Genomic DNA, 25166 nt, shown 5'->3' with positions numbered 1-25166 from the left:
TCGACCAGCGCGCATAGAGGGGATAGCACTGTTGACTGTATTATGTTCTCTCATTGACCAACTATTTGCTGACGGTTTCTGACTAGTTTGACTGTTTGCTAGAACAAACCTATTATAATTTCGAGTCGAAATTATTGTGGCACGGACATGAATGAATGGCCGAAAGCGAGGTTAGGTTTAGTTTAGGAGGTGTGTTTTGTTTGTTTCTTGCAAGGAAAACTAAAGCAAAAGGTATTAATATGGCTGCGTTTTATGGAAATTTGCTGGTTTTGGAGGAATTAGATAAAATATTATTAAATTAGAAATATAATAATTGAGAATTTCCACAATGTGAATTATCAACTCAATGATATATGTAAGGTAATAATCTGGGAAAATTATTATAAAACAAGGAAAATTATGTACCAGCTATTTCATTGCTGGACATACTGGAATCAAATGTTAAGATTGCATATATTATTAATATATCTATGCAAAGTCCGCAGAACGTGTGCTATTTGGTTTATAAACAAATTAGCGCTCCGAAATCTTTTTTCAATTATTGCTTTGTAACTCGGAAGATTTTAACGTTAAACCAAAAACACTCACATAAAAATTCAATGTAATTTAATTCTGCACATAGATAATATCTATTTTTTTCCGATTTCAGTCGGCGGAAATTTTCCTCGGAAAATTCGGGGTTTCCAAACAATAACTCTGTCGCAAATGCCGGTCAAATTTGACCGTTTATACCTGGAACTACTCCTCGCAATTCATTTTTTTTTGTTCTTCGAAAAGGACACAGAAGCCCTGCCCTTTTGAACAGCGTTAACTTAATTTAATTTAATCTGATATTTTCCGAGGGGTTCTATTTGTTTCTTTATAACAAAAAGTATAAGCCAAAAAGTTGTTTCTTTATAACATTCCTGAGACCGCTCAAATAGTCCAATTTCAATTCTGTAAAGTACGTTGAATAGGTATAGAGCTTTTTTATACGAAAATCATAGTTATTCTGGTGTATCATAATCTTTCTGGTTATTATTTCTACCGAAATTTTTTAATTAACATTTTAATTATTGCTAAACTATTGGTTAGATTGTCGCCGGTCTCCTGATATACAGAGAGGGGCTAAATAATGGAATAAAATCATTTTCTCTAAAATGGACGATTTTAGAGAAAAATCTCGGAACAGGTCGATTTTTATTTTTATATTAAATTTTTTTGGCATATATTTCAAACTAGTGACGTCATCCATCCGAGCGTGATGACGTAATCGATTATTTTTTAAATAGGAATAGGGGTGTGTGGTAGCTCATTTAAAAAGGCGTTCAATTGTCTATTCAGTATTATAAACATTAATATCAATATTTATACAGGGTGGCCAAAAAATTTTTTTGAAATAAATTAATTGAAAAAAATGTTTATTTGGCAAATAACATTGCTTTTAGCTTAAATTAAATGTTCGAACTGATAATAGGTAGGAGGGAGGCTGTTTGTGATTTAATTTAAGCGAGAAGAAATGTTTATTTGTGAAATAAACCTTTTTTTCTATTTTCTGACAGCAGTACAATGTATTTTGAGTTAAATAAATTACATACATTCTTCTTTTTGCGCCAATTAATTTAATTCAAAAATTTATTTTTTGGCAACCCTGTATAAATATTGATATTAATGTTTATATTACTGAATAGAGAATTGAACGCCCTTTCAAATGACCTACCACACGATCCCTATTCCCATTAAAAAAATTATCGATTACGTCATCACGCTCAGATGGAAGACGTCACTTGTATGAAATATATGCCAAAAAATTGTAATTTAAAAATAAAAATCGACCTGTTTCGGGATTTTGCTCCAAAATCGTCAATTTTAGAGAAAATGAATTTATTCCATAATTTAGCCCTCCTCTGTATAATATACTATAAAAAATCTTTCATGTCATCAATTTATTTAATGATTGATAAATAATTACTTCCCTAAAATTTTGATTGAAAATTGCAGATTTTTTTTAAATTCGGATTTTACGAGTAAAATTTTTGTTGAAGGAAATCGGAAAAAATCTTTGTGCAGAACTAAATTACGGTGAATTTTTATTTGAGTGTTGTTGGCTTAAAGGAAAAATCTTAGGAGTTACAGAGCACTAATTGAAAAAAAAAAAGATTTAGGAGTGCTAATTTGTTTATAAATAAAATAACACACTTTCTGCTATAAATTGCGACCATCATGGCGGTGTATAAATTCAATAGCGACCTCGAAATGAATTAGAATCAGGCCCCAGGTAGACCTGTAGAAACGTGGAAAAGAAGTGTCGGGAAAGAAATTAATGCTATTGGGAAAACCTTGGTAGAAATAAAGATCAGTGCAAAGGATAGGACAGAATGGAGGCAGACAGTTGACAAGTAAGTAAGGTACTCTCTTGCGATTTGGGGGACGATCGTATGTGTATAATTTATATGCCATTGACATAAACAAGAGATTATTATTTAAAGTTTTGCTATTATCTTTTTGCTAATATATCAATACATTATTAGAAATTTGCTATAAATACTCTATATGGTAAAACATGTTTTGATGTAATACATAAATATTGACATTCAATGTAAGCTTAACATAATATGTGGGTGTTGTCATATCGTCAATTATTTCATACATGCTAAATTGCCAAAAATAATTTAGAATATTTAGCTGCGTTTAAAGTAAAACAAAATAATTAATTTATGAATGCCGTTTTATATAAATTCAAAAATTGTACCATCTGAAACCAAATATATAATTTCGTAAAAGTCTATCTATATATATATTTTAAACATTCATATACACTATACAAAAAAATTTGGCAACACTGACGCGTAACCGTACAGTGATGAGCGCGCTAATATCCGGCAAAATAACGCAAAAGATGGAAAACACATTATGTGGTGAGATAAAAAGAAATGAAACTAGTAGAAGTGGGATATTTAGCAATAGAAACCTATAAATTTACATTATATTTATTGTTTCCCACCTTTAGCTATATTAGAAAAGTATGTCAACTAAAACTGTCACTGTCACAGTGGTAGTTGCTAAACTCGTCCGATACGTCTAAAGGTGAGAAACAATCAATATTACGTAAATTTATGTTTCTATCGCTAAATTTCCCACTTCTACAGTTTCATCTCTTTTTATTTCACAACTTAATATGTTTTGCGTTATTTTGCCGGTTATTAGCGCGTTACTGTATATTCAGTTGAAACTAATCATTAAACAAAGTTTTAATTTTAATTAATTTTTATTTTTGCTCCAACCTATGTTTGAATGTAGCAAAAAGAAAGAATTTCCCTTCACTATTTCCATTTCACTAAGTAAAAAATTAATAACGACACAAGAATAATGATGTCTATGTGAATAATGTATTTAAAAAAAAAATAAACTTATACTGTATGAAAGCCGTCCCCCAATGTTTAAATTTACGCCACCATGAGAAGTACTATGGAAATGTCATATCCTCTCCATGTCAACTCTCCCAGCTAATATAAATCACTGATCGGGTTTACCACACAGGAAAAATGCGTCTGAACCTTTTTTGAACATATTAACTTTTATTAAAGTTCTCAAGTCACGTTCGTTATAATTTGTTTAAAAAACTTCAGTACATTTGGTTCAAAAGTAAGTGATATTAAAAGCTGCGTAATTTTATAAATTTTTGGTTAGTCCCTTTTCCCTCACGTCTAGTATATTTGTGATCATCGTTGTATTTAAATTTCAGAGGTGATAATGTTGAAGAAGCTTTCCTCGAAACAGCAAAGAAGATATACCAGAGCATACAAGATGGGCGATTGGATCTGAACGCGGCCGAATCTGGTGTCCAATGCAAAAATTCAGATCCCGCTCGCAATAATTTGTCCAGCGACCCTCAGGCGAACAAAGACAACTGCGCCTGCTAGTTTTATTTGAAACTTTTTAAATATACATAGAATCTCTTCGATTCTGACTTTTTAATTTACTAATGCAAATTTTGTAAAGCTCTACGTTTCATAATATCATTTTTTTAACGTTAACAGCAATCTGTTAGTTATATACATTCTAACAATAAGCGTCTTTGGGGTTCGAAGTAAAAAAAAATTGATAAAAGGCGTTATATTTAATTTCGATTCAGAGATCATTACCATCTTTCTATGGACCATTTCGAACTCTTTTGTTCTCATCAGGAAAGCAACTGTAATGATGTTCTGAATCGAAAAATAAACACCTTTGCCGTTCATGCCAATTACAAAATATAATTAATTAACATTAAGACGCTATAGCGACCTCTATTAACAAAATGTCGAAACCAAAAGACTCCATTTTCAAACAAATAAATTTTAAAAAATAATAAAATCTTTGGATTTCTTAGTTCGGAAACAGATTCTCTCTTATAACTATTCCCATCCTTCTAAAAATTGCAAGGAATAAAGGGTGATGAATGTAGAGACATGGGGAGTCTACATAGTTGCACTCCACAACATATCAATTCACCGAGGTAAAGATCAACAAATCTGCTTCCTAGTACTCGATACGCGAGTAAAACCGTAGGAAGATAAAAGGCATTATATTTAATTTCGATTCAGAGATCATTACCATCTTTCTATGGACCATTTCGAACTCTTGTTCTCATCAGGAAAGCAACTGTAATGATGCTCTGGATCGAAAAATAAACACCTTTGCCATTCATGCCAATTACAAAATATAATTAACATTAAAACGCTATAGCGACCTCTATTAACAAAATGTCGAAACCAAATACTAAAAAACATTGACGTTAGAGAGGTCAGTCCAATGACTGGACCTCTAGTATGGAACAAACATGACATTCCGATAATATGCTACATACATACATACATACACTTTACATTTACAAACAATACATACCTATATCTAAAATAATATACAATAACTAGTCCAGAAAGCCACTGCGCATCCGCTAGGAAAAATATTCTAATTCGGATTTTTTGCACAATCTTACTCAAAAAGGACTCCTTTTAACAAATTTGCATGTTGCCAGGACCAAAAGGTGGTCAAAAATTTTTTAAACGTTTTTTTTTTTGTTTTTTTCCTAAAATTATTTTTTTTGCATGGAAAAAAGTTTTTTTAGGTTTTTTGGATCATTCCAAACAGAAAAGGTCTTTAGTGACTTTTCTCTAAAGTTGATAGTTTTTGACATATAAGCGATTAAAAATTGAAAAATTGCGAAATCGGCCATTTTTAACCCTCAAAAACTATATGAAAAACTGAAAATTTGAATGTTGCCAAGGTAGGTAGACATTCTTTAAACATCGATTGATGAAACCCCGAAGAGTTTTTTGCAATACAATATTCCAAAGTCCTTTGTTTTTTAATTGCTAATCAAGCGTGCGCGACACTATTTTCCACCGACAGTATGGTGCAAATGAAAGGAATAAATTCGTTATTTCCTAAACTGGCGACTTTAAAGAAAAATTCCGAAACAGGTCGATTTTTATTTTTAAGTTATGATATTGTGGCATATATGGTATACTAGTGACGTCATCCGTCTGGGCGTGATGACGTAATCGATGATTTTTTTAAATGAGAATAGGGGTCGTGTGGTAGCTCATTTGAAAGCTTCTTCAATTTTCTATTCAGTAATGTAAACATTTACACAATTATTTATACGGCGTGTCCTTCTACTTCTTTTTTTGTCAAATAATTTAATTTAATAAAAATTTTTTGGACACCCTGTATAAATAATTATGTAAATGTTTAGATTACTGAATATAGAATTAAAGAACCTTTCAAATGAGCTAGCACGTGACCCCTATTCTCATTTAAAAAAATCATCGATTACGTCATCACGCCCAGACGGATGACGTCACTAGTATACCATATATGCCACAATATCATAACTTAAAAATAAAAATCGACCTGTTTCGGGATTTTTCCTTAAAGTCGCCGGTTTAGGAAATAACGAATTTATTCCTTTCATTTGCACCATACTGTCGGTGGAAAATAGTGTCGCACACGCTTGATTAGCAATTAAAAAACAAAGGAGTTTGGAATATTGTATTGCAAAAAACTCTTCGGGGTTTCATCAATCGATGTTTAAAGAATGTCTATCTACCTTGGCAACATTCAAATTTTCAGTTTTTCATATAGTTTTTGAGGGTTAAAAATGGCCGATTTCGCAATTTTTCAATTTTTAATCGCTTATATGTCAAAAACTATCAACTTTAGAGAAAAGTCACTAAAGACCTTTTCTGTTTGGAATGATCCAAAAAACCTAAAAAAACTTTTTTCCATGCAAAAAAAATTATTTTAGGAAAAAAACAAAAAAAAAAACGTTTAAAAAATTTTTGACCACCTTTTGGTCCTGGCAACGTGCAAATTTGTTAAAAGGAGTCCTTTTTGAGTAAGATTGTGCAAAAAATCCGAATTAGAATATTTTTCCTAGCGGATCCGCAGTGGCTTTCTGGACTAAACAGTGAGTTAGAAAACTTATCTATAAATCAGATCCAGTGGATTTTTACGTTTTAGCCTGTGAGTTTGTTGATTGTTATCAAGCAAGTTTATTGCCAGGGCATTTGGATGGCTTTCTAGGCCTTTTATGTACCGAACACTGCACTGAACTATCACTTCACTGGTCGTAGGTATTTCTAGATCACAATAAATGTCTTTGTTTGACACGAGAAAAAAGCCGTCGCTCACCTCAACGGTTCGGAAGCGATGCCTTTTATCAACTTTAATTGTTTATTAATTTACAGCACTGAAAAACTGAGTGTAATCACGGAGAGCCAACACGTCCGTTTTGTTTCGATGCTAGATACTTACTGAATATCATCATTATTATACGGGGGTCTATTTATTTCTGATTTTACTCCCATCTCTTTCTCTATGAAGTTCTCTACTCCATATTTTAGTTGCTCTGCTTCCGTTGTGTCTATTGGTAAACCTCTCAGTATTAGGTTATTTTTCTTCTTTTCTTTCTGACATGCTTCCAAGGTTATTTCTATTTTATCTATTTTTTGTTCCATTGTAGCCATTTTCTTCTTTAGATTTTCATTTTCTCTTATTATTTCTTTCATTTGTAATTTGTATTCACTATTCTCCTTTCTTATTTCTTTTAGCTCCTTAATCATATTTCCCATTGTATTTTTTATATCTTCCAGGTCCTTGTTTTTCTTTTTATTATCGCTTGCTAATTTTATTATTATCCATCATTTCGTTCTGGCTGCTTGTTTCATTCGTTGATGGTTTCGATCTGTCTGCTGTTCGGTTCACTTTTCTGCTCCTGCTAAATATGTCCAACTCCTCTTTGCTTTTCCTTTTGCCGTCTTCAGTAATACTATCATTACCTTCCGCCATCTTTCTTCTTATTTAAATCATTAAAATATTTGTAACGGTTAAGGATCGCGAAAAGAACCGCACCCACCTCAACAGTTCAAGCTTAGAACTTTTCGATCCTTATCAGTTTTGACTTCGACCGCTCGTATTAATAATATAAATACAATCAATATTGAACTAATAAATAAATACAGCTTTTATAAATTCTGTACAGTTTTACTGAAACCTGAATAACCGACCTATTGTTTTTGTTGATAAATGTTTATCGTTCTTAATTGCCCGTCCAGCGCAAAAAGTTTACAGGTAAAAGGGGGAGAAGTGTACTTTTGAAGTGTGTAAAATTAATAATTCTTAGCTGAGCGCTTTCGGCTTATAAAGCCATCTTCGGAGCTATGCTACAATAAAAGATCTCTAATGAATAATTGATCTTAGAATTCAAAGTTTAACTTAGTCAAAAAGGTCAAAATACCACTATGAAGAGAGATGGGTTCCATTTATGATATGAAATACTTCTGTTTCTTATGTAGTTTTTTATTGGTTGGAAAAAACCTTGTCTGTCTGTTTAAAAAATTGTTCAATTTGCTGCTGGTTATTTTTGTATCCAGAAAAGTTAAACATCAAGAACGAGCACAAAGGACTTTCACACGAAAATTACATTATATATAAAACGAATATTTGATCATGGTAAGGTCAAAAAGACCTTACCATTTGAATACTGCGGTGTCAGATAGCAGAATGGTCGCCTCGCATGGAGGATTTTTAATGACAGTCGATGTAGACAGGGTGTGCTCGTTAAGGTGTCTTCACATTTTCTCATATAAAGTGACAGTTGACATATGACATTTTTAGCAATTGGATTGAACAACTTTTCAACAAAGTCTGTAGTTACATAAATCTGGTTTTTTAAAAAATAATGAAATACATATTGAAAAGAGACTTAAGGTCTAGGATAAACCAATTGACAAGTTATCCTTCACAAACCAAACTCGAATCGGTTTTGAAAATTAATACATGATGTAAAGAAACTTGATGGTGAAGTTTTTTAGGAAGATGGGAAATAAATTAACAACGAATTGTGTGAAATGTGATTTTTAAAGAATAAACTGTCAAATGATTTATTACAAATATTGTTTTAAATGATGCTTTAGTAAAGAATTAAAAAATTTAAAAAAATTTTTTTTTGATTGCATGAGGTCAAACTTCTTCCTCCAGAGTCTCCCACAAGAGTCTGAACAAAGGTTTATAGTTGTAATTAAGATTGATTTGTGTATTCAAGCAAAAATCAGGATTAAGTTTCATTTCTTTAGTTAAAAAATCCTCCATGCGAGGCGACCATTCTGCTATCTGACACCGCAGTATTCAAATGGTAAGGTCTTTTTGACCTTACCATGATCAAATATTCGTTTTATATATAATGTAATTTTCGTGTGAAAGTCCTTTGTGCTCGTTCTTGATGTTTAACTTTTCTGGATACAACAATAACCAGCAGCAAATTGAACAATTTTTTAAACAGACAGACAAGGTTTTTTCCAACCAATAAAAAACTACATAAGAAACAGAAGTATTTCATATCATAAATGGAACCCATCTCTCTTATAGTGGTATTTTGACCTTTTTGACGTAAGTTAAACTTTGAATTCTAAGATCAATTATTCATTAGAGATCTTTTATTGTAGCATAGCTTAGAAGATGGCTTTATAAGCCGAAAGCGCTCAGCTAAGAATTATAAATTTTACACACTTCAAAAGTACACTTCTCCCCCTTTTACCTGTTGTCATAAGTGTGTACAAAACTTTTTCAGTCTTTACATTTGCAAAAAGTTTAGCCCAAATAAACGTTTCAGAATCTTTAAACTTTTATTCATACGGCGATTAAAACTAACTATTAATTTATTAACACAGTTCAAAAGAGATAACTGAGTATTTACTTACATGAAGATCCTTTTTAGTTACACTTTGCACTATTTTTGTATGCAGATTACACTCGAAATCGCCCAAAATTGGAATTTAATTTCGGAGCGAAACTACACACGTCCAACTAGTACGATTGCCAGAACCGGACCAAGTGATATTAAACGATACGTAATTTTATAAAATTTTGGTTAATCGGTTTTCCCTCACGTGTAGTATATTTGTCATCATTTTTGCATTTAAATTTCAGAGGTGATAATGTTGAAGAAGCTTTCCTCGAAACAGCAAAGAAGATATACCAGAGCATCCAAGATGGGCGCTTGGATCTGAATGAATCTGGTTACCAATGCACAAAACCTGTTCTCTATAATTTGTCCAGCGACCTTCAGGCAAATAAAGACAACTGCGCCTGCTAATTTTAGTTGAAACTTTTAAAGTATACATAGAATCTCTTCGATTCTGACTTTTTAATTTACTAATGGAAATTTTGCAACGCTCTACTTTTCATAATATCATTTTTTTTGAGACGTTTATTCAGCAATCTGTTAGTTATATACATTCTAACAATATGCGTCTTTGGGGTTCGAAGTAAAAAAAATTGACGTTAGGGAGTTCAGTCCAATGACTGGACCTATAGTATGGAACACACATTGTATGGACATTCTGATAATATGCTACATACATACATACATTTTACATTTACAAACAATACATATATCTAAAATATTTATACAATTACAGTGAGTAGAAAACTTATCTATAAATCAGGTCCACTGGATTTTTACGTTTTAGTCTGTGAGTTTGTTGACTGTTATCAAGCAAGTTTATTGCCTGGGCATTACGATGGCTTTCTAGGCGTTTTATGTACCGAACACTGCACTGAACTATCACTTCACTGATCGTAGGTATTTCTGGATCACAATAAATGTTTTTGTTTGACACGAACCATAGTGCGTGTGTTATAGAGAGTAACACTTTAGATTGAAATCTTTCCATTATGGATAGGTTGGATTTTGCTGCTGTACCCCATACCTGGATCCCATAGATCCAGACCGGTTTGAGTATTGTATTGTATACCGTTTGTTATCGTATAGACAACTTCGATGTTCTGCCCAGTATCAAATAATGTTTACGAAATTTTAAGTTTAACTGTTAGCGCTTTTTCCATATATGGGTTCTCCATGTCAAAGTTTTGTCCAAGTACATTCCAAGGTATTTAACGCTTTCGACTTGTAGAATTGCTTTGTTATTTTTTTCTATATTAGGCGATATTTTGCGACATTTTGTAAATATGATATGTTGTGATTTTGTTTCATTGATCTTTATGCGCCATTTCTTTGTCCACTTTTCAATATACCTAATATGCCTTTGAAGAAATTCGGTAGATGTTGCGGGATTTTCATCTATTGCGGGATTTACCTCGAGCACGCAAATATTTGCAACGAACAGCTGGTTCGACACTACCTTGAGGGACTCCAGATCGTATAGGGTAGATTTTTGATGTATCTGCGTCATGCTTGACACGGTAGTATCTTCCTTCTAAATATGATTTCAGTATAGTAAACATTGACTCAAGAACGTTCATGTTTATTTTGAAGAGCAACCCTTCGTACCAGACTTTATCAAACGCCCCACTGACGTCAAGAAAAAGTGTTTTTTTTTTCAAAAGTTTTATTAACTATGCCAAAGACTCGATGAACTTGTTCTATTGTTGAATGCTTCTCTCTGAAACCAAATTGCTGATCCAGGAAAAGATTATTATCAGTTATTATTTTCATAAGTCTTGTCGCTAATAGCTTCTCAAATAGTTTAGCTAGTACCGGTAAGAGACTAATAAGACGATAAGAGGTATGTTATTGAGGTGGTTACCAGGTTTATGGATCATTATTATATCAGCAAATTTCCATTGCGTTGGTACAATTTTGAGCCGTAATGCGACGTTGAAAAGTTGTGTTATCATAACTATACCTTTATCTGGTAACTCTTTTTGTTCCTGTTATTAGGTCATAGCCTGGAGCTTTTTTGGTTTTTAATCTATATTTAATAGTATTTTTACGTCTCGTTTTGTTACTGGTTTAATTTGCTCACTTGGCTGTTGGATTGTTGCTCGACTTTCATAGATAGCTTCATCTTCTTCAACACTCACAGAGGGTAGAGGTTGAAAAACTTCTTCAAGATATTTTCCAAATGCCTCTGCTTTTTCTTGATCAGTTCTCGACCATGAGCCATCTGAATTTCTTAATGCTGGTATGTGTTTGTTGGGCTGTTTTAATTTCCTGGTGGCCTTCCAAAGTGAACAATCGGCATCTGCTGTTGATGTTAAATTTTGAAGGTAATTTTCGACGTAGGAGTATTTGTGCTGTAGTATTGTATTGTTCAGCTGTCTTGCGGCTCTATTGTAGTTTATTTTGTCTTGATGCTGCCTTGTGTTGCTGCCTTGTGATTTACCATATCTTTCGTATGTCCAGTTGCACCAACAAATAAACGATTGATTTTTTAAAAAAAGACTAAGTTTTCACTCTAATGGCATATAACATATCCCACCAGAATGAAAACAATGGGAACCTTCTCTGGTTACACCTCCGAGGCTTCTACAATTTGCAAGCCATACGGATGCTGAGACTAAGGAAGATGAGGGAATTCTACAATTTACAATTCACGTCACATCTGCTCAGCGCGGTAAAGTTCCAACGAGACTGGTTCCCTTCATACTCCACACAGAGTAAATGTAAATCAAAAATGAATAACCATTCTCAATTTCGTTGCAAAACGAAAATACAGCCGAACCATATTCCAGTCCAATCAGAGAGTGCTGCAAGCACCTCTACCGGTTTCGAAACTTATTAGTCTCTCATCAGGAGGCACATATGCTGCTCTCCCTGATCCAACCAAAACAAACCCCAGCGTGCAGTCCCGAATTGCAACGAACGAAATGGCATAGATGCCCTAGCGGCAACTGCTAGCAAAAGACTAAGTTTTCACTCTAATGGCATATAACATATCCCACCAGAATGAAAACAATGGGAACCTTCTCTGGTTACACCTCCGAGGCTTCTACAATTTGCAAGCCATACGGATGCTGAGACTAAGGAAGATGAGGGAATTCTACAATTTACAATTCACGTCACATCTGCTCAGCGCGGTAAAGTTCCAACGAGACTGGTTCCCTTCATACTCCACACAGAGTAAATGTAAATCAAAAATGAATAACCATTCTCAATTTCGTTGCAAAACGAAAATACAGCCGAACCATATTCCAGTCCAATCAGAGAGTGCTGCAAGCACCTCTACCGGTTTCGAAACTTATTAGTCTCTCATCAGGAGGCACATATGCTGCTCTCCCTGATCCAACCAAAACAAACCCCAGCGTGCAGTCCCGAATTGCAACGAACGAAATGGCATAGATGCCCTAGCGGCAACTGCTAGCAAAAGACTAAGTTTTCACTCTAATGGCATATAACATATCCCACCAGAATGAAAACAATGGGAACCTTCCCTATTGTTTTCATTCTGGTGGGATATGTTATATGCCATTAGAGTGAAAACTTAGTCTTTTGCTAGCAGTTGCCGCTAGGGCATCTATGCCATTTCGTTCGTTGCAATTCGGGACTGCACGCTGGGGTTTGTTTTGGTTGGATCAGGGAGAGCAGCATATGTGCCTCCTGATGAGAGACTAATAAGTTTCGAAACCGGTAGAGGTGCTTGCAGCACTCTCTGATTGGACTGGAATATGGTTCGGCTGTATTTTCGTTTTGCAACGAAATTGAGAATGGTTATTCATTTTTGATTTACATTTACTCTGTGTGGAGTATGAAGGGAACCAGTCTCGTTGGAACTTTACCGCGCTGAGCAGATGTGACGTGAATTGTAAATTGTAGAATTCCCTCATCTTCCTTAGTCTCAGCATCCGTATGGCTTGCAAATTGTAGAAGCCTCGGAGGTGTAACCAGAGAAGGTTCCCATTGTTTTCATTCTGGTGGGATATGTTATATGCCATTAGAGTGAAAACTTAGTCTTTTGCTAGCAGTTGCCGCTAGGGCATCTATGCCATTTCGTTCGTTGCAATTCGGGACTGCACGCTGGGGTTTGTTTTGGTTGGATCAGGGAGAGCAGCATATGTGCCTCCTGATGAGAGACTAATAAGTTTCGAAACCGGTAGAGGTGCTTGCAGCACTCTCTGATTGGACTGGAATATGGTTCGGCTGTATTTTCGTTTTGCAACGAAATTGAGAATGGTTATTCATTTTTGATTTACATTTACTCTGTGTGGAGTATGAAGGGAACCAGTCTCGTTGGAACTTTACCGCGCTGAGCAGATGTGACGTGAATTGTAAATTGTAGAATTCCCTCATCTTCCTTAGTCTCAGCATCCGTATGGCTTGCAAATTGTAGAAGCCTCGGAGGTGTAACCAGAGAAGGTTCCCATTGTTTTCATTCTGGTGGGATATGTTATATGCCATTAGAGTGAAAACTTAGTCTTTTGCTAGCAGTTGCCGCTAGGGCATCTATGCCATTTCGTTCGTTGCAATTCGGGACTGCACGCTGGGGTTTGTTTTGGTTGGATCAGGGAGAGCAGCATATGTGCCTCCTGATGAGAGACTAATAAGTTTCGAAACCGGTAGAGGTGCTTGCAGCACTCTCTGATTGGACTGGAATATGGTTCGGCTGTATTTTCGTTTTGCAACGAAATTGAGAATGGTTATTCATTTTTGATTGATTTTTTATTTGGATTGCCCGTTTATTTTAAAATATAATAATTGTCAAAAACTCAACTGATTCCAGTCGGTTTTATGATTGTGAAGTTTTGCTGGAGGTTCCTTCTCAACAAATCTTGAATTTAGCGTCGCTATTACGGGGTTATGGTCTGAAGCAATTTCATAATTTGGTACAATATTTAGATAGCCTTCTCCAAATCCTTTGCTTACAAAGAAGTCAAGACAGTCCGGAAGTCTACTAAGTCAGGGGGCCAGTAAGTAGGTGTAACTAGATAAGTGTTTGATATGTAGTTCCTGGATCACTTGAGAGAGGATTCTACCTCTACCTGGTGGAGAAAGTCGAGAGCCCCAACTTACATGTTTTGCATTATAGCCAGCACCGGCAAGAAATCTATTACCTAGTGAATTAAAATAATTAGTAAATAATTCTTTATTCGGTGGATAGTTTGGTGGCAGATATGCTGCAGATATTGCTATTTGTCCAAGCCAATCTTCTATGATAATTGATAGTACTTGTTTGCTGGTCCAAGTGATTGCAGAACCGGACCAAGTGATAATAAACGATACGTAATTTTATAAAATTTTGGTCTATCCCTTTTCTCTCACGTGTAGTATATTTGTGATCATTTTTGTATTTAAATTTCAGAGGTGATAATGTTGAAGAAGCTTTCCTCGAAACAGCAAAGAAGATATACCAGAGCATCCAAGACGGACGATTGGATCTGAACGCCGCCGAATCAGGTGTTCAACACAAACCTTCACAACCTGGTCGCAATAATTTGTCCAGCGACCCTCAGGCGAATAAAGACAACTGCGCCTGCTAGTTTTATTTGAAACTTTTTAAATATACATAGAATCTCTTCGATTCTGACTTTTTAATTTACTAATGCAAATTTGGCAAAGCTCTGCGTTTCATAATACCATTAATATCATCATTATTATACGAAGTTCACTCGTAAACAAAGGTTCACTACGCCGCTGAGAAAGAATGAGACGTGCTGGGAGAAATCTGGCAACACTGCCTTACGCATAACTCTCCCTCTCTCTCACCCCCCCACCACTCAGGCCTCGCTGCATTGCTCAGTGCCGCAGGCTTGCCATGTCTAGGGATTTTCCCCGAATCTAGGGATTTTTTGGAGCTTTCGGAGCTCTGGAGGGATTTTTTTTAAATCTAGTGATTTATTAAACTGTGCTAGCGCCAATTTTCTGTTGTTATTTAAATACCTTTTTGTGAATTATTATTGTTATTGTTATTATTTATTGTTCCCTGACATAAATATTCCTAAGTAATCATTAAAACATTACTTAATCAATGATTAAAGTGGATTAAACATAGTGTTTAATAGGTTATAAATTAAATTGACAGCTGTCATCTGTCAATTTCTTCTTTTTTAAAGGCAAAATTAACTAATTTAGGGATTTCTAGGGGAAATTGAAGCTCCCGTCTAGGGATATTCTGAAATTTCATCTGGCAACCCTGCAGTGCCGGCTTAGCAGCCTTTGAAGATGGAGCTCCCGATCGCTGTTACCGCCAGATGCAAAATTCGTGACGTGGTACGTTTTTTAAATGCAACAATGTGAAGAACAAGGAAGAATTTTTGTATTCCATTGTTATCACGTGAATGGCGCTAACAGTGATCGGGAGCTCCATCTTCGAAGGCTGCTGAGCCGGCACTGAGCAATGCAGCGAGGCCTGATTGGTGGGGGAGAGAGAGGGAGAGTTGATGGGCAAGGCAGTGTTGCCAGATTTCTCCCACCACGTCGCATTCGTTCTCAGCGGCGTAGGGAACTTTTTGTTACGAATGATCCTCGTAAATCAATATTGAAATATATACGTAAATAATATATACAGATCTAAAAAGACAAATATGTACCTACATTTTAATATGTAACTGAGTTTGAATGAGTTTTTCGAAAACAAAACATTGTAAATAAAACAAATCTCGTTACATATCATTTTCCTTGAATTTACAGACAGAAGTCGGGATTAACGAGGTATTTTTAGCACAACGTTTACATAACGGTGACTTATTGGATTACAACAGTGATGACGTTGAGTTTCAGTTGTATTTCTTGAACTGTCATCTGCCATTTGTCATTAAATTGGTCTGGAACTTGCTTCCTTTTGAGTTCTTCTTCGGATGCAAATCCACTAATGGCTGTTAGCGATCACATTTTCCATTAACTCTTGTCGTTAATCCCTGTCCATTGCCTTATGTTTCGGACAGGACATTTTCTTGCGTCCTATTCCTCTCTTGCCTTCAATTTTACCCTCGATTATAAGTTGAAGGAACTGGTATTTTTCGTTTCGCATGATGTGACCCAGATACGCCGTTTTCCTTTTCTTGATGGTTTTGAAAAGTTGGCGTTCTTTGTTGATTCTTTTAAGAACATCTACATTTGTGACTTTCGCCGTCCATGGTATATTTAGGATACGGCGATAAAGCCACATTTCGAAGGCTTTTCAGCCCTCTACGTCATATAGCAGCACCGACCTTACGTACACTTAGTAAATCTTAGTCTCAGTTGAATATCGAACTCTGAACAGATCAGTACCTTCCTGAATTTTAGGAAAGCTTGTGGAACCTTTTGAATTAGAATCTTAGAAATTATATCCTTAATAAGTTTATAATATTTCTGTCACTACAAATTTTACTTTTTTTTTACAAAAAGTTTCGTGTAGAACACTGGCCGTGATACTTCTAAAACTTACGCATAATATTATGGTCTTTTCTAGCCTTTCTTTCTAGATGAGCTATCTTGATTACAATCAGTTGATTGTAATCAATTATGTTAATTATCATTATGATAATTAACATAATTGGTTGATTAATTAATTATTAGTTGACAACAATTATTAACATAATTGATTAACTAATCAATTAATCTCATAATTGTAATCCATTATGTTTTCAGCAACCCAGTCAAAGTTGACATGGACAGTTGGTGACAGTAATTAAATATTTGATAATGATCAGTTGGTTCCATTTTTGGCCCTGAGGGCCTGAGGGCCTGTTGTTCGAACGCTAATCAAGAAGTTGATTATAATTAAGTCCCCTTAACAACCATCAAATAACAACACCCCTCATTCGTACGTCAATCAGTTGATTATAATCAATTATGTTAGTTATCATTATGATAATTAACATAATTGATTGATTAATTAATTATTAATTAACATAACAATTATTAACATAATTGATTAATTATCTCATAATTGTAATCAATTATGTTTTCAGTAACCCAAACAAAGTTGACATTGACAGTTGGTGACAGTAATTAAATATTTGATAATGATCAGTTGATTCCATTTTTGATTAGCGTTCGAACAACTGACCCTAATTACGATCCAACAATATTTTTCTGGGTTGATCAATCAATATCTAGACTCTTATTGTTTCTATTAATCATATCAATGAAATAATTCAGTTCCTAACATAAAATATAAATCTGTGCTTTGAACTTGTGCTACAATCGTTCCTAGATAAGACAAGTTAAACTGCATATTTTGTAAATGACCTTGTCAATTGTTTTTAAAATTATTTATTTTAATATCAAGTTAGAAAAAATACTTCCTTTTTTATTATGTTTAATTTATAAAACGTTAAATTTTTTACAACATGTTTGGATAATAACATTTACTGCGTACAGAGTGTCTCAAAATTGTCGCGTTTTTTGGGATAAAATCAGAGGGCATCGATTCTTGTTTTAATTATAAATCTATAAACGTTCTATAACATATTTTCATGTGCTTAGCAGAAAGATAATCTAGCGGATTGAGATTTGTGGATCAGTGTGGTTCATTCAGAAAATTTCTGTTTTTGCATGTTTCAGCTTCAACTTGGTATTGTCACACTCTTATTCATATCACTCGGTATAATTAAAAGTGTCTCGCACCTGATACTGTCAGGTACAGCTAAGAATCAAAGAATTGCAACACAGTAGAATACATACACAAAAACATGATAAACTGTCAGTATGGCAGAACGATTAATATATTTTCAATATCGATGTAAGAACCAACGGTAAAAAATATTCCTTACATTATGAATAACTCGATAAGAGGAAAATTACCTTGATTAGACCACAAATGTAAGGCCTTCAATTTTGAGCCATTCTTTCTGGAAGTATCAAAATAAAATTGTCCCTGTGTAAGTACAACTGAGTACAGTAGAGCGTCGATAATCCGAACTAATTGGTACAGGGGTAGTTTGGATTATCAAATTGTTCGGATTATCGAACATATGTTCAAAATACGTTTTAGTTACAAGCAATAAAACACCTGCATAATAAACAAATATATTGTATGTATTTCTGCATAAACAAAACAAAAATCCGCGGTCATATTTTACCCATATTGTCATATTTAACCAAAAAATTCGGTCCGCGATCATATTTTTTAATTTTATAATTTTTTTGCGTTCCGATTAGCGATCGTTCGGATTACCAGGGTTCGGATCATCGACGCTCTACTGTACATCTAACAGTCAACTTTTAATATTGTCTCATTTAAAACTGTTGGTATTTTTCCATCACCTTCAACATTAAGTCGGGCAGTGCCTACCTCGGCTTAAGAAACAGGTAGGTCTTTTAAAAATATCCCAAGTCGGCGCAAAGATTAAAACTGCCCGATATAAAACATACCAGCTCGGCTCATGGGAGCCGATGTTCACACACTAATAACAATTTTCGTCTTTGCCTAAACATTTCACTTATGGGCTTTAAAGATGTCATTATACTCTATTTTGTCTAAATACTGAATAGTAGTTATTGAAAGATAAATTGATTCCACTACGACGTGTCGAGCGAGTAAAATCGTTCTGTATTTTGTAGTGCTTTCTAAAACATAGTGCAAGAACTGTGAGATTAGTGTACCTTCAACTAGAAATAGATGTATGTATAAAGTATAAATCACTCATTATTAGTTGAGGTTTATTTTTTGTTTCAAGAAGAAAAATTTAAACAAGATTGCCTTAAAATCGGCATTCTATTTTTATTTTAAAATTGATTAAAAGCTGAACCTTTACCATAATACAAATAAGTTAACTTTGGTATATCAAGATAAAAACGTAATTGCTTTTGACTATATGAGCAGTGGTGTAGCAGATACCGAAACAGTCAATATGTCTCAAACATCTAACCAAAATTTATCCTATGTATCAGTAGCGAAATCGATTCCACGTCCAACATTTCCAACCAAGAGAAATTGTTTCTTAAATTCGCAAAAAAACCAAAAATTCTGTACAATGTTAAAAGAAGGGGTATTGAGGGTAGGAAGTTTTTCTATAGGCCTATTCACGCTGTATACCCCTAACGTACCCAGAGGGAGAACGCCTGCGCATTACAAAATTGGACGTTCAATAAAGTCGAATATTTCCCTGCGAAAATCTAATAAGCAGGTGATCTCCCTTTGAATAGGCCTTATGTTAATAAGAATAATTTCCCCTAATCTATAATTCCAAGATAAAATTATTATTATACCTACTAATGGGGTACTAATACCTACCTGTTAATCTTCGAGCCGACCTGGGGGGTTTTTAAAATGTACCTGGGGTATCATAAAGGACTAAAGGATTATAGTGAGCCGAGATGGGAATACCCCATTAAGTCATGCCTGAAAGCACACATTGATCGAACATCTTCTTTTTCAAATAATTTGGCATGTTGCTCTTGAAGATATCTGATAGAGCTGCATATGCGGCCCATGCTAATGTGATTATTCTGTACAGTTTGATTGTCGCTGGCAATTTAGATTTCATGACCTAAATATTTATATTTTTGAACGAATACATACCATCAGTCGTTTCAGTCGACTTTTGGATTTTCGCTTGGTACCAGATTTGTTATGTATTGTTTCTGTCCAAAATTTATGTTCAAACCAATTCCTTACAGACGGCATCTAACTCCGTAAGCATAGTTCCAATCTCTTTTAAGTTATCTATTAGCAGAACTATGTCGTCTGCGAATCGTAGATGGGAGAGTATTTCGTTGTCGACCTTGATTCCTTCGTGTCCAACTCCAATTGTTGGAAACACCTCAGGCCAAGCAAAATTCCACAATCATATTATGACTATGTTTTAAAAATGAAAGGATCCAATTCATAAATCCATCTATGTGATTTTTTATAATAAAACTGGTGGTTTGTTTGTTTAGTATTCTTCTTCATTCAGACATCATGTTTACAAGTTCCTGAAACCTCTCTCTATCTTTCGACCAATCCATCTCTTTCCCTCCACTTTTCCTTGTATTATAAGGCGATGTAGATGGTGTTTAGGTCCTCTAATTATATGGCCAAAGTATTCTGTTTTTCTTCTCTTTATGATGTTTGTGGTTTCTGAACATTTTCATTGGAAGTGTGCGAAACCCACGATATCTTTAGGATTCGTCGATAGCACCACAATTCGAATGCTTCTAATTTATTTAGCATTGTGGTTTTTAACGTCCATGTCTCACAACCATACAATAATGTAGACCACACGTAACATTTTAGGACCTTCTTACGTATGTTCATCGACAGGCTTCGGTTACATAAAACTGGTTTCCAGGTTATAAAATCCTTACGTGATATTTCAATCCTGGTTATTATCTCTTCATCACAATCGCAATTAACATTTAACAAACTGCCAAGGTATTTAAAATGGTTTAACCGTTCTATCTCTTCGCCATCAAGAGAAAGCACGCCTTGATCTACATTTATCTTTCCAACTGCCATCCCCTGTGTCGTTCTGCTTTTAGTATTACTGAATTGAATTATTGAATTCTTTGGTAATTTTGAAGTAATTAATTTACAAATATTTTTATGTTATTGTTAGACTCACGTGTTTTATGTAAATTTACTAGAATGTAACGAAATCATTCGATAGCATGGTACTTTTATCTATTTATGATAATTTATCGCAATAACTAATTAAACATGTTTAATAGTCTGATAAAGGCTATTTATGTTTACAGTATTATTGTCAATTTTAAATGCGATGCAGAAAAAAGTCTCCATCATTTTAATGTGTAATCCTTTCCAACGTAATTTCTTGAAGACATTTTTTGATCTTAATTAAAATTTATTAGAATTATGTTTTGCTGTCCACGAGAAAGGAAGATTGCCTGGGAAATTAATCATACAAAGTTGTTACGATCCTTTGGTAACAACTTTATGTACGAAACCCTCGAGAGTTTTTATAAGTACCAGTCAAAAGTCCGCCCCCCCCCCCTCGTATGTTTTGAACGATTATACTTATAATAGTGAAATAGCGACGCAGAAATCTAGAAGAAAACCAACGGCTATTGACCATAGCAGAATAAGACAAAACGCAGAAGAATATAGACAGACTTTAAGGGAAAACTATAATCAACAAGTAGCAAAGGAAGAGTCAGAAATTAATAAGATCAATGAAGAAATGAAAGAAAAACTCTTGGAAGCGGGAATGAAAACTGCCAAAAAACTAACAACAAAAGAAAATAGATTAAGTAGCGGGACAGTTAAAGTAATGGAAAGTAGACGAAAACTAATAAGCGAAAACAAAATAAACACAGTAGAATACGTAGAACTAAACAAACTTATTAGAAGAAAAACCAGAGAGGATCTAAGAAAACACACTGAAAATGAAATCGAGAAAGTAATTGAGAGAAATAAGGGCCTAAAATGCTTACGACCAAATTTAGGGAAACCACTACTCATTTCAATAAAGGATGAAGCAGGACGGGAAGAGAGGAGAAAAGATAAGATATCAGAAGAAGTAGAAAGGTTTTATAAAGAACTATACACCTCAAAGAAAGACGCAAACTTCAACACTCAGGAATATATCAAGAAAACAATCACGAATGTAAACTCAGAAACACTACCAAAAATAGAAAATTATGAAATAGAAGCAGCACTATCACAATTAAAGAACAACAAAGCACCAGGACCAGATGGAATCCTTGCTGAAATGTTGAAAGAAGGGAAAGAAGAAATCTTACAAACATTAAGAAATCTGTTTAATCAGTGTCTACATAAAGGAGAAATACCCGACGAATGGAACGAAAGTCTTACAATCCTGCTATTTAAGAAAGGCGACAGAAAGGACATAAAAAATTACAGACCCATCTCACTGCTGTCGCAAACGTATAAACTATTCATGAGGATTATCAACAACAGACTAATACACAAATTGGACTCGTATCAACCCGTAGAGCAGGCAGGATTCCGAAAGGGATATAGCACCACTGACCATCTTCTAACAGTTAGGACACTAATAGAAAAAGCTAACGAATACCATATAGATCTGCACTTAGCGTTCGTTGACTACGAAAAAGCATTTGACAGCGTGGAAATGTGGGCAATAGAAAAAGCTATAAACAACTGTCGAATAGATTACAGATACAGAATGCTAATACATAATATATATAAGAAAGCAACAATGACAGTACAATTGGAAGAAACCACAAAACCCATACCAATTAACAGAGGAGTGCGACAGGGAGATGTTATTTCTCCTAAACTATTTACATTAGCACTGGAAGATGTTTTCAAAACAATGGAATGGACAAACATGGGAATAAACATAAATGGAAAGAAACTAAACCACCTAAGATATGCAGACGATGTAGTAGTCATAGCATCAAGTTTTGAAGAACTACAAACCATGCTAACCGAACTAGCAAATGAATCCGAACAAATAGGTCTAAAAATGAATTTTGCCAAAACAAAAACAATGACAAACACACAAGACAATAGAAACGTAATACTAAACGACACCACAATAGAAGCGGTTAATGATTATATATATTTGGGACAGATTATAAAAATAAATAAGGAAAACCAAACAGCGGAGGTAAAAAGAAGGGTCAGATTAGCCTGGGCAGGATTTGGAAAATTAAAATGGGTCCTAAAGAATAAAAAAATACAACAATACTTAAAAACAAGAGTGTTTGACCAGTGCATACTCCCAATTCTCACATACGCATGCCAAACATGGATCTTGACCAAGGCAAACATGGATAAAATAATAAAGACACAAAGAGCCATGGAGAGAGCAATGTTAGGAGTAAAATTGACAGACAAAAAGCAAAACAACTGGGTCAGAAATAGAACAAAAGTCAAAGACGCAGGTCAACATATAACCAGGCTAAAATGGAGCTTCGCAGGTCATAACGCTAGACAAACGGACAATAGGTGGAATAGCACGATACAACAATGGAGACCATGGACAGGAAAGAGAGCAACAGGACGACCCCAGATGAGATGGGGAGGCGACATTAAAAAGATAGGAGGAACGCACTGGAAACAGAAAGCACTAAACAGAAGCGAATGGAGGAAACTGGGGGAAGCCTATGTTCAGAATTGGACGAATTAAAGGGCAAAAGAAGAAGAAGAAGTGAAATTTTGAGGGAGGAAATAAACGAACCTATGCAAAGGGACCTTTTGGCAAGTGATACCTGGTTTTAATGTATATGATTAATTTTGTTTTACTTTTATTATGTATCTAACGTGAAATTCTCACTGGGATTGCAGTACGGTTATTAGTAATATTATTTGTAACAAAACTTCATATGTAACTATATTTGAAAAAAAAAATAGAATTACTTAGATATAGATATGTACTCAAATGAGTACACTGGTTACTCCAGCGCCTTAATAAATAACGTAACAGAAAAATTAATTTAAATGAAATATTTTGAAAACAGTCACTCTCAATACAAAGAGTTATATTACACTTTTCACAACTCCATCTGGCTCTTTGATGATGCTGAGCACACCTTAATTATTGTTTTATAAGTTTTTTTGGAAAGTGTCATCCTTCATGTTTTCTAACGGTAAGCAGAATATTTTCGGAAGGTCTACATTTCATAAACATTGATTTGGCATTACAACCTAAATAAACTTCATTTAAGTCTTATAATTCATGTTTAACGATTTCAAACCCCCTCATTCCACTATGATGTTTCACCAATTTGTACACGTTTTTGTCCATTGCGGGCCTAAACACTTTTGCTCTCGTAATCTTTTTAACCTCAGTGCCAAAGGTACATCTTCGAAGTCGTTATATGAAGTTGGTCTGAAGCTATTTCCTTGTGACATTTTTATAGTCAACTATTTTTAATGGGAATAAGCCACAATTTTACCAAAAAAATGATATTAACGTTTCGAAGCCCAAATCGGGTTTCGTTGTCAAAATACAAAATACTACAAAAATAAACAAAAATGTTGTTGCTAAGTAAAAAAATTCTTCTAATAATTTATTTAATCTGACTCATTTATATTGGCAATTCAGACGTATATTATACATTTTAAAGTAAAAGATTTTAATATGAAGAGCAATGAACCCTAATTTCTCCTAAGTCTTTAGGTAGTGTCAAATTGCCGTCATAAGGTTATCATCCCCAATGTCTTCCTCATCAGTTAGCATATCTGGGTCTGGAGATATAATAACAATATCCACCTCAGACCGCGAATTAGAAGCACGAATATCTTCTAAGGGTGAAGGTAAACCTTCGTATTTCTTTTCATAGAAATTTCGAACCAATACTCTCAAAATCATCTACAGATGCCATATCTGTAACAAAATTATAAAATATCAAATATACTCCCATGCGCCCATTGTACTCATATGAGTACACCTAAATTTAACAACAAATAAATCACGTTATAATTAAAATTCTGAAAAAGTAATCACTTAAGCCCTTTACTAAACTTATTATAAACTATCGTAAACCATTTGATGATAAAAAGAAGTGAATGAGAGAAACTTACTGGAAATTTACGAAGTTGATGTCGAGAAAATACAAAACGTACGTGTTGACTTCATAATCAATAAATCAAAACTAACAAACCAGCTGAATCATTCAACGAAATCTGTTAAGGTTGTCGTCTTAGGAGTATTTAGTTTCCTGTAATTACGAAGAATTGCAACTATTTTACTGTATATGGCACTAGTATATCAAAATAGCAGCTGTACTTAAATGAGTACAGTGGGCGCTAATGGGTTAAGATAGGAATGCGCATTCAGTGTTGCCACAGTTCCTGTGCGACGGTCTTGAGAGAGCAATCAACAACTGGTGAAGACCGACAACCCTGTGCGTTTATTCCCCATTAGAAATGTATTGCCCTATCTTAGCCCTACTGCATTTTCGGTGTGAATTTCTCATTAGATTTTAAATTTGTGATTTTTGACGTCACGTGGAATATTTAGTTTCCGGAAGGCGTCCTAAAAGATTAAAATGCTTATCGGTTTAAAATATCTAATGAAATTTGGCCATCGTAATCCTTAGG

At 34.4% G+C, this 25166-nt stretch overlaps 1 protein-coding gene across 3 annotated transcripts in view; it reads left to right on the top strand.

The window, feature by feature from the left end:
- The window catches only part of LOC114343072 (ras-related protein Rab-14), a 71326-nt gene extending 56543 nt beyond the window's left edge, over nucleotides 1-14783 (top strand). Inside the window, exon 5 of one of the 3 annotated variants that reach the window (XM_028293887.2) lies at nucleotides 14565-14783. In XM_028293887.2, the coding sequence (XP_028149688.1) occupies nucleotides 14565-14742 (178 nt within the window). In that variant the 3' untranslated portion in view covers nucleotides 14743-14783. Of the gene's footprint in view, nucleotides 1-3724; nucleotides 4336-9453; nucleotides 11788-14564 lie in introns of those variants that run through there. The other 2 variants (XM_050659414.1, XM_028293886.2) reach the window with 2 other exon arrangements.
- The last annotated feature ends 10383 nt before the right edge of the window (nucleotides 14784-25166 follow it).

The sequence above is a fragment of the Diabrotica virgifera genome, chromosome 8 (assembly GCF_917563875.1).
Source record: "Diabrotica virgifera virgifera chromosome 8, PGI_DIABVI_V3a".
NCBI lineage: Eukaryota > Metazoa > Arthropoda > Insecta > Coleoptera > Chrysomelidae > Diabrotica > Diabrotica virgifera.
Note: the sequence above shows the minus strand (reverse complement) of the source record. Positions and strands in the feature narration are given on the sequence as shown.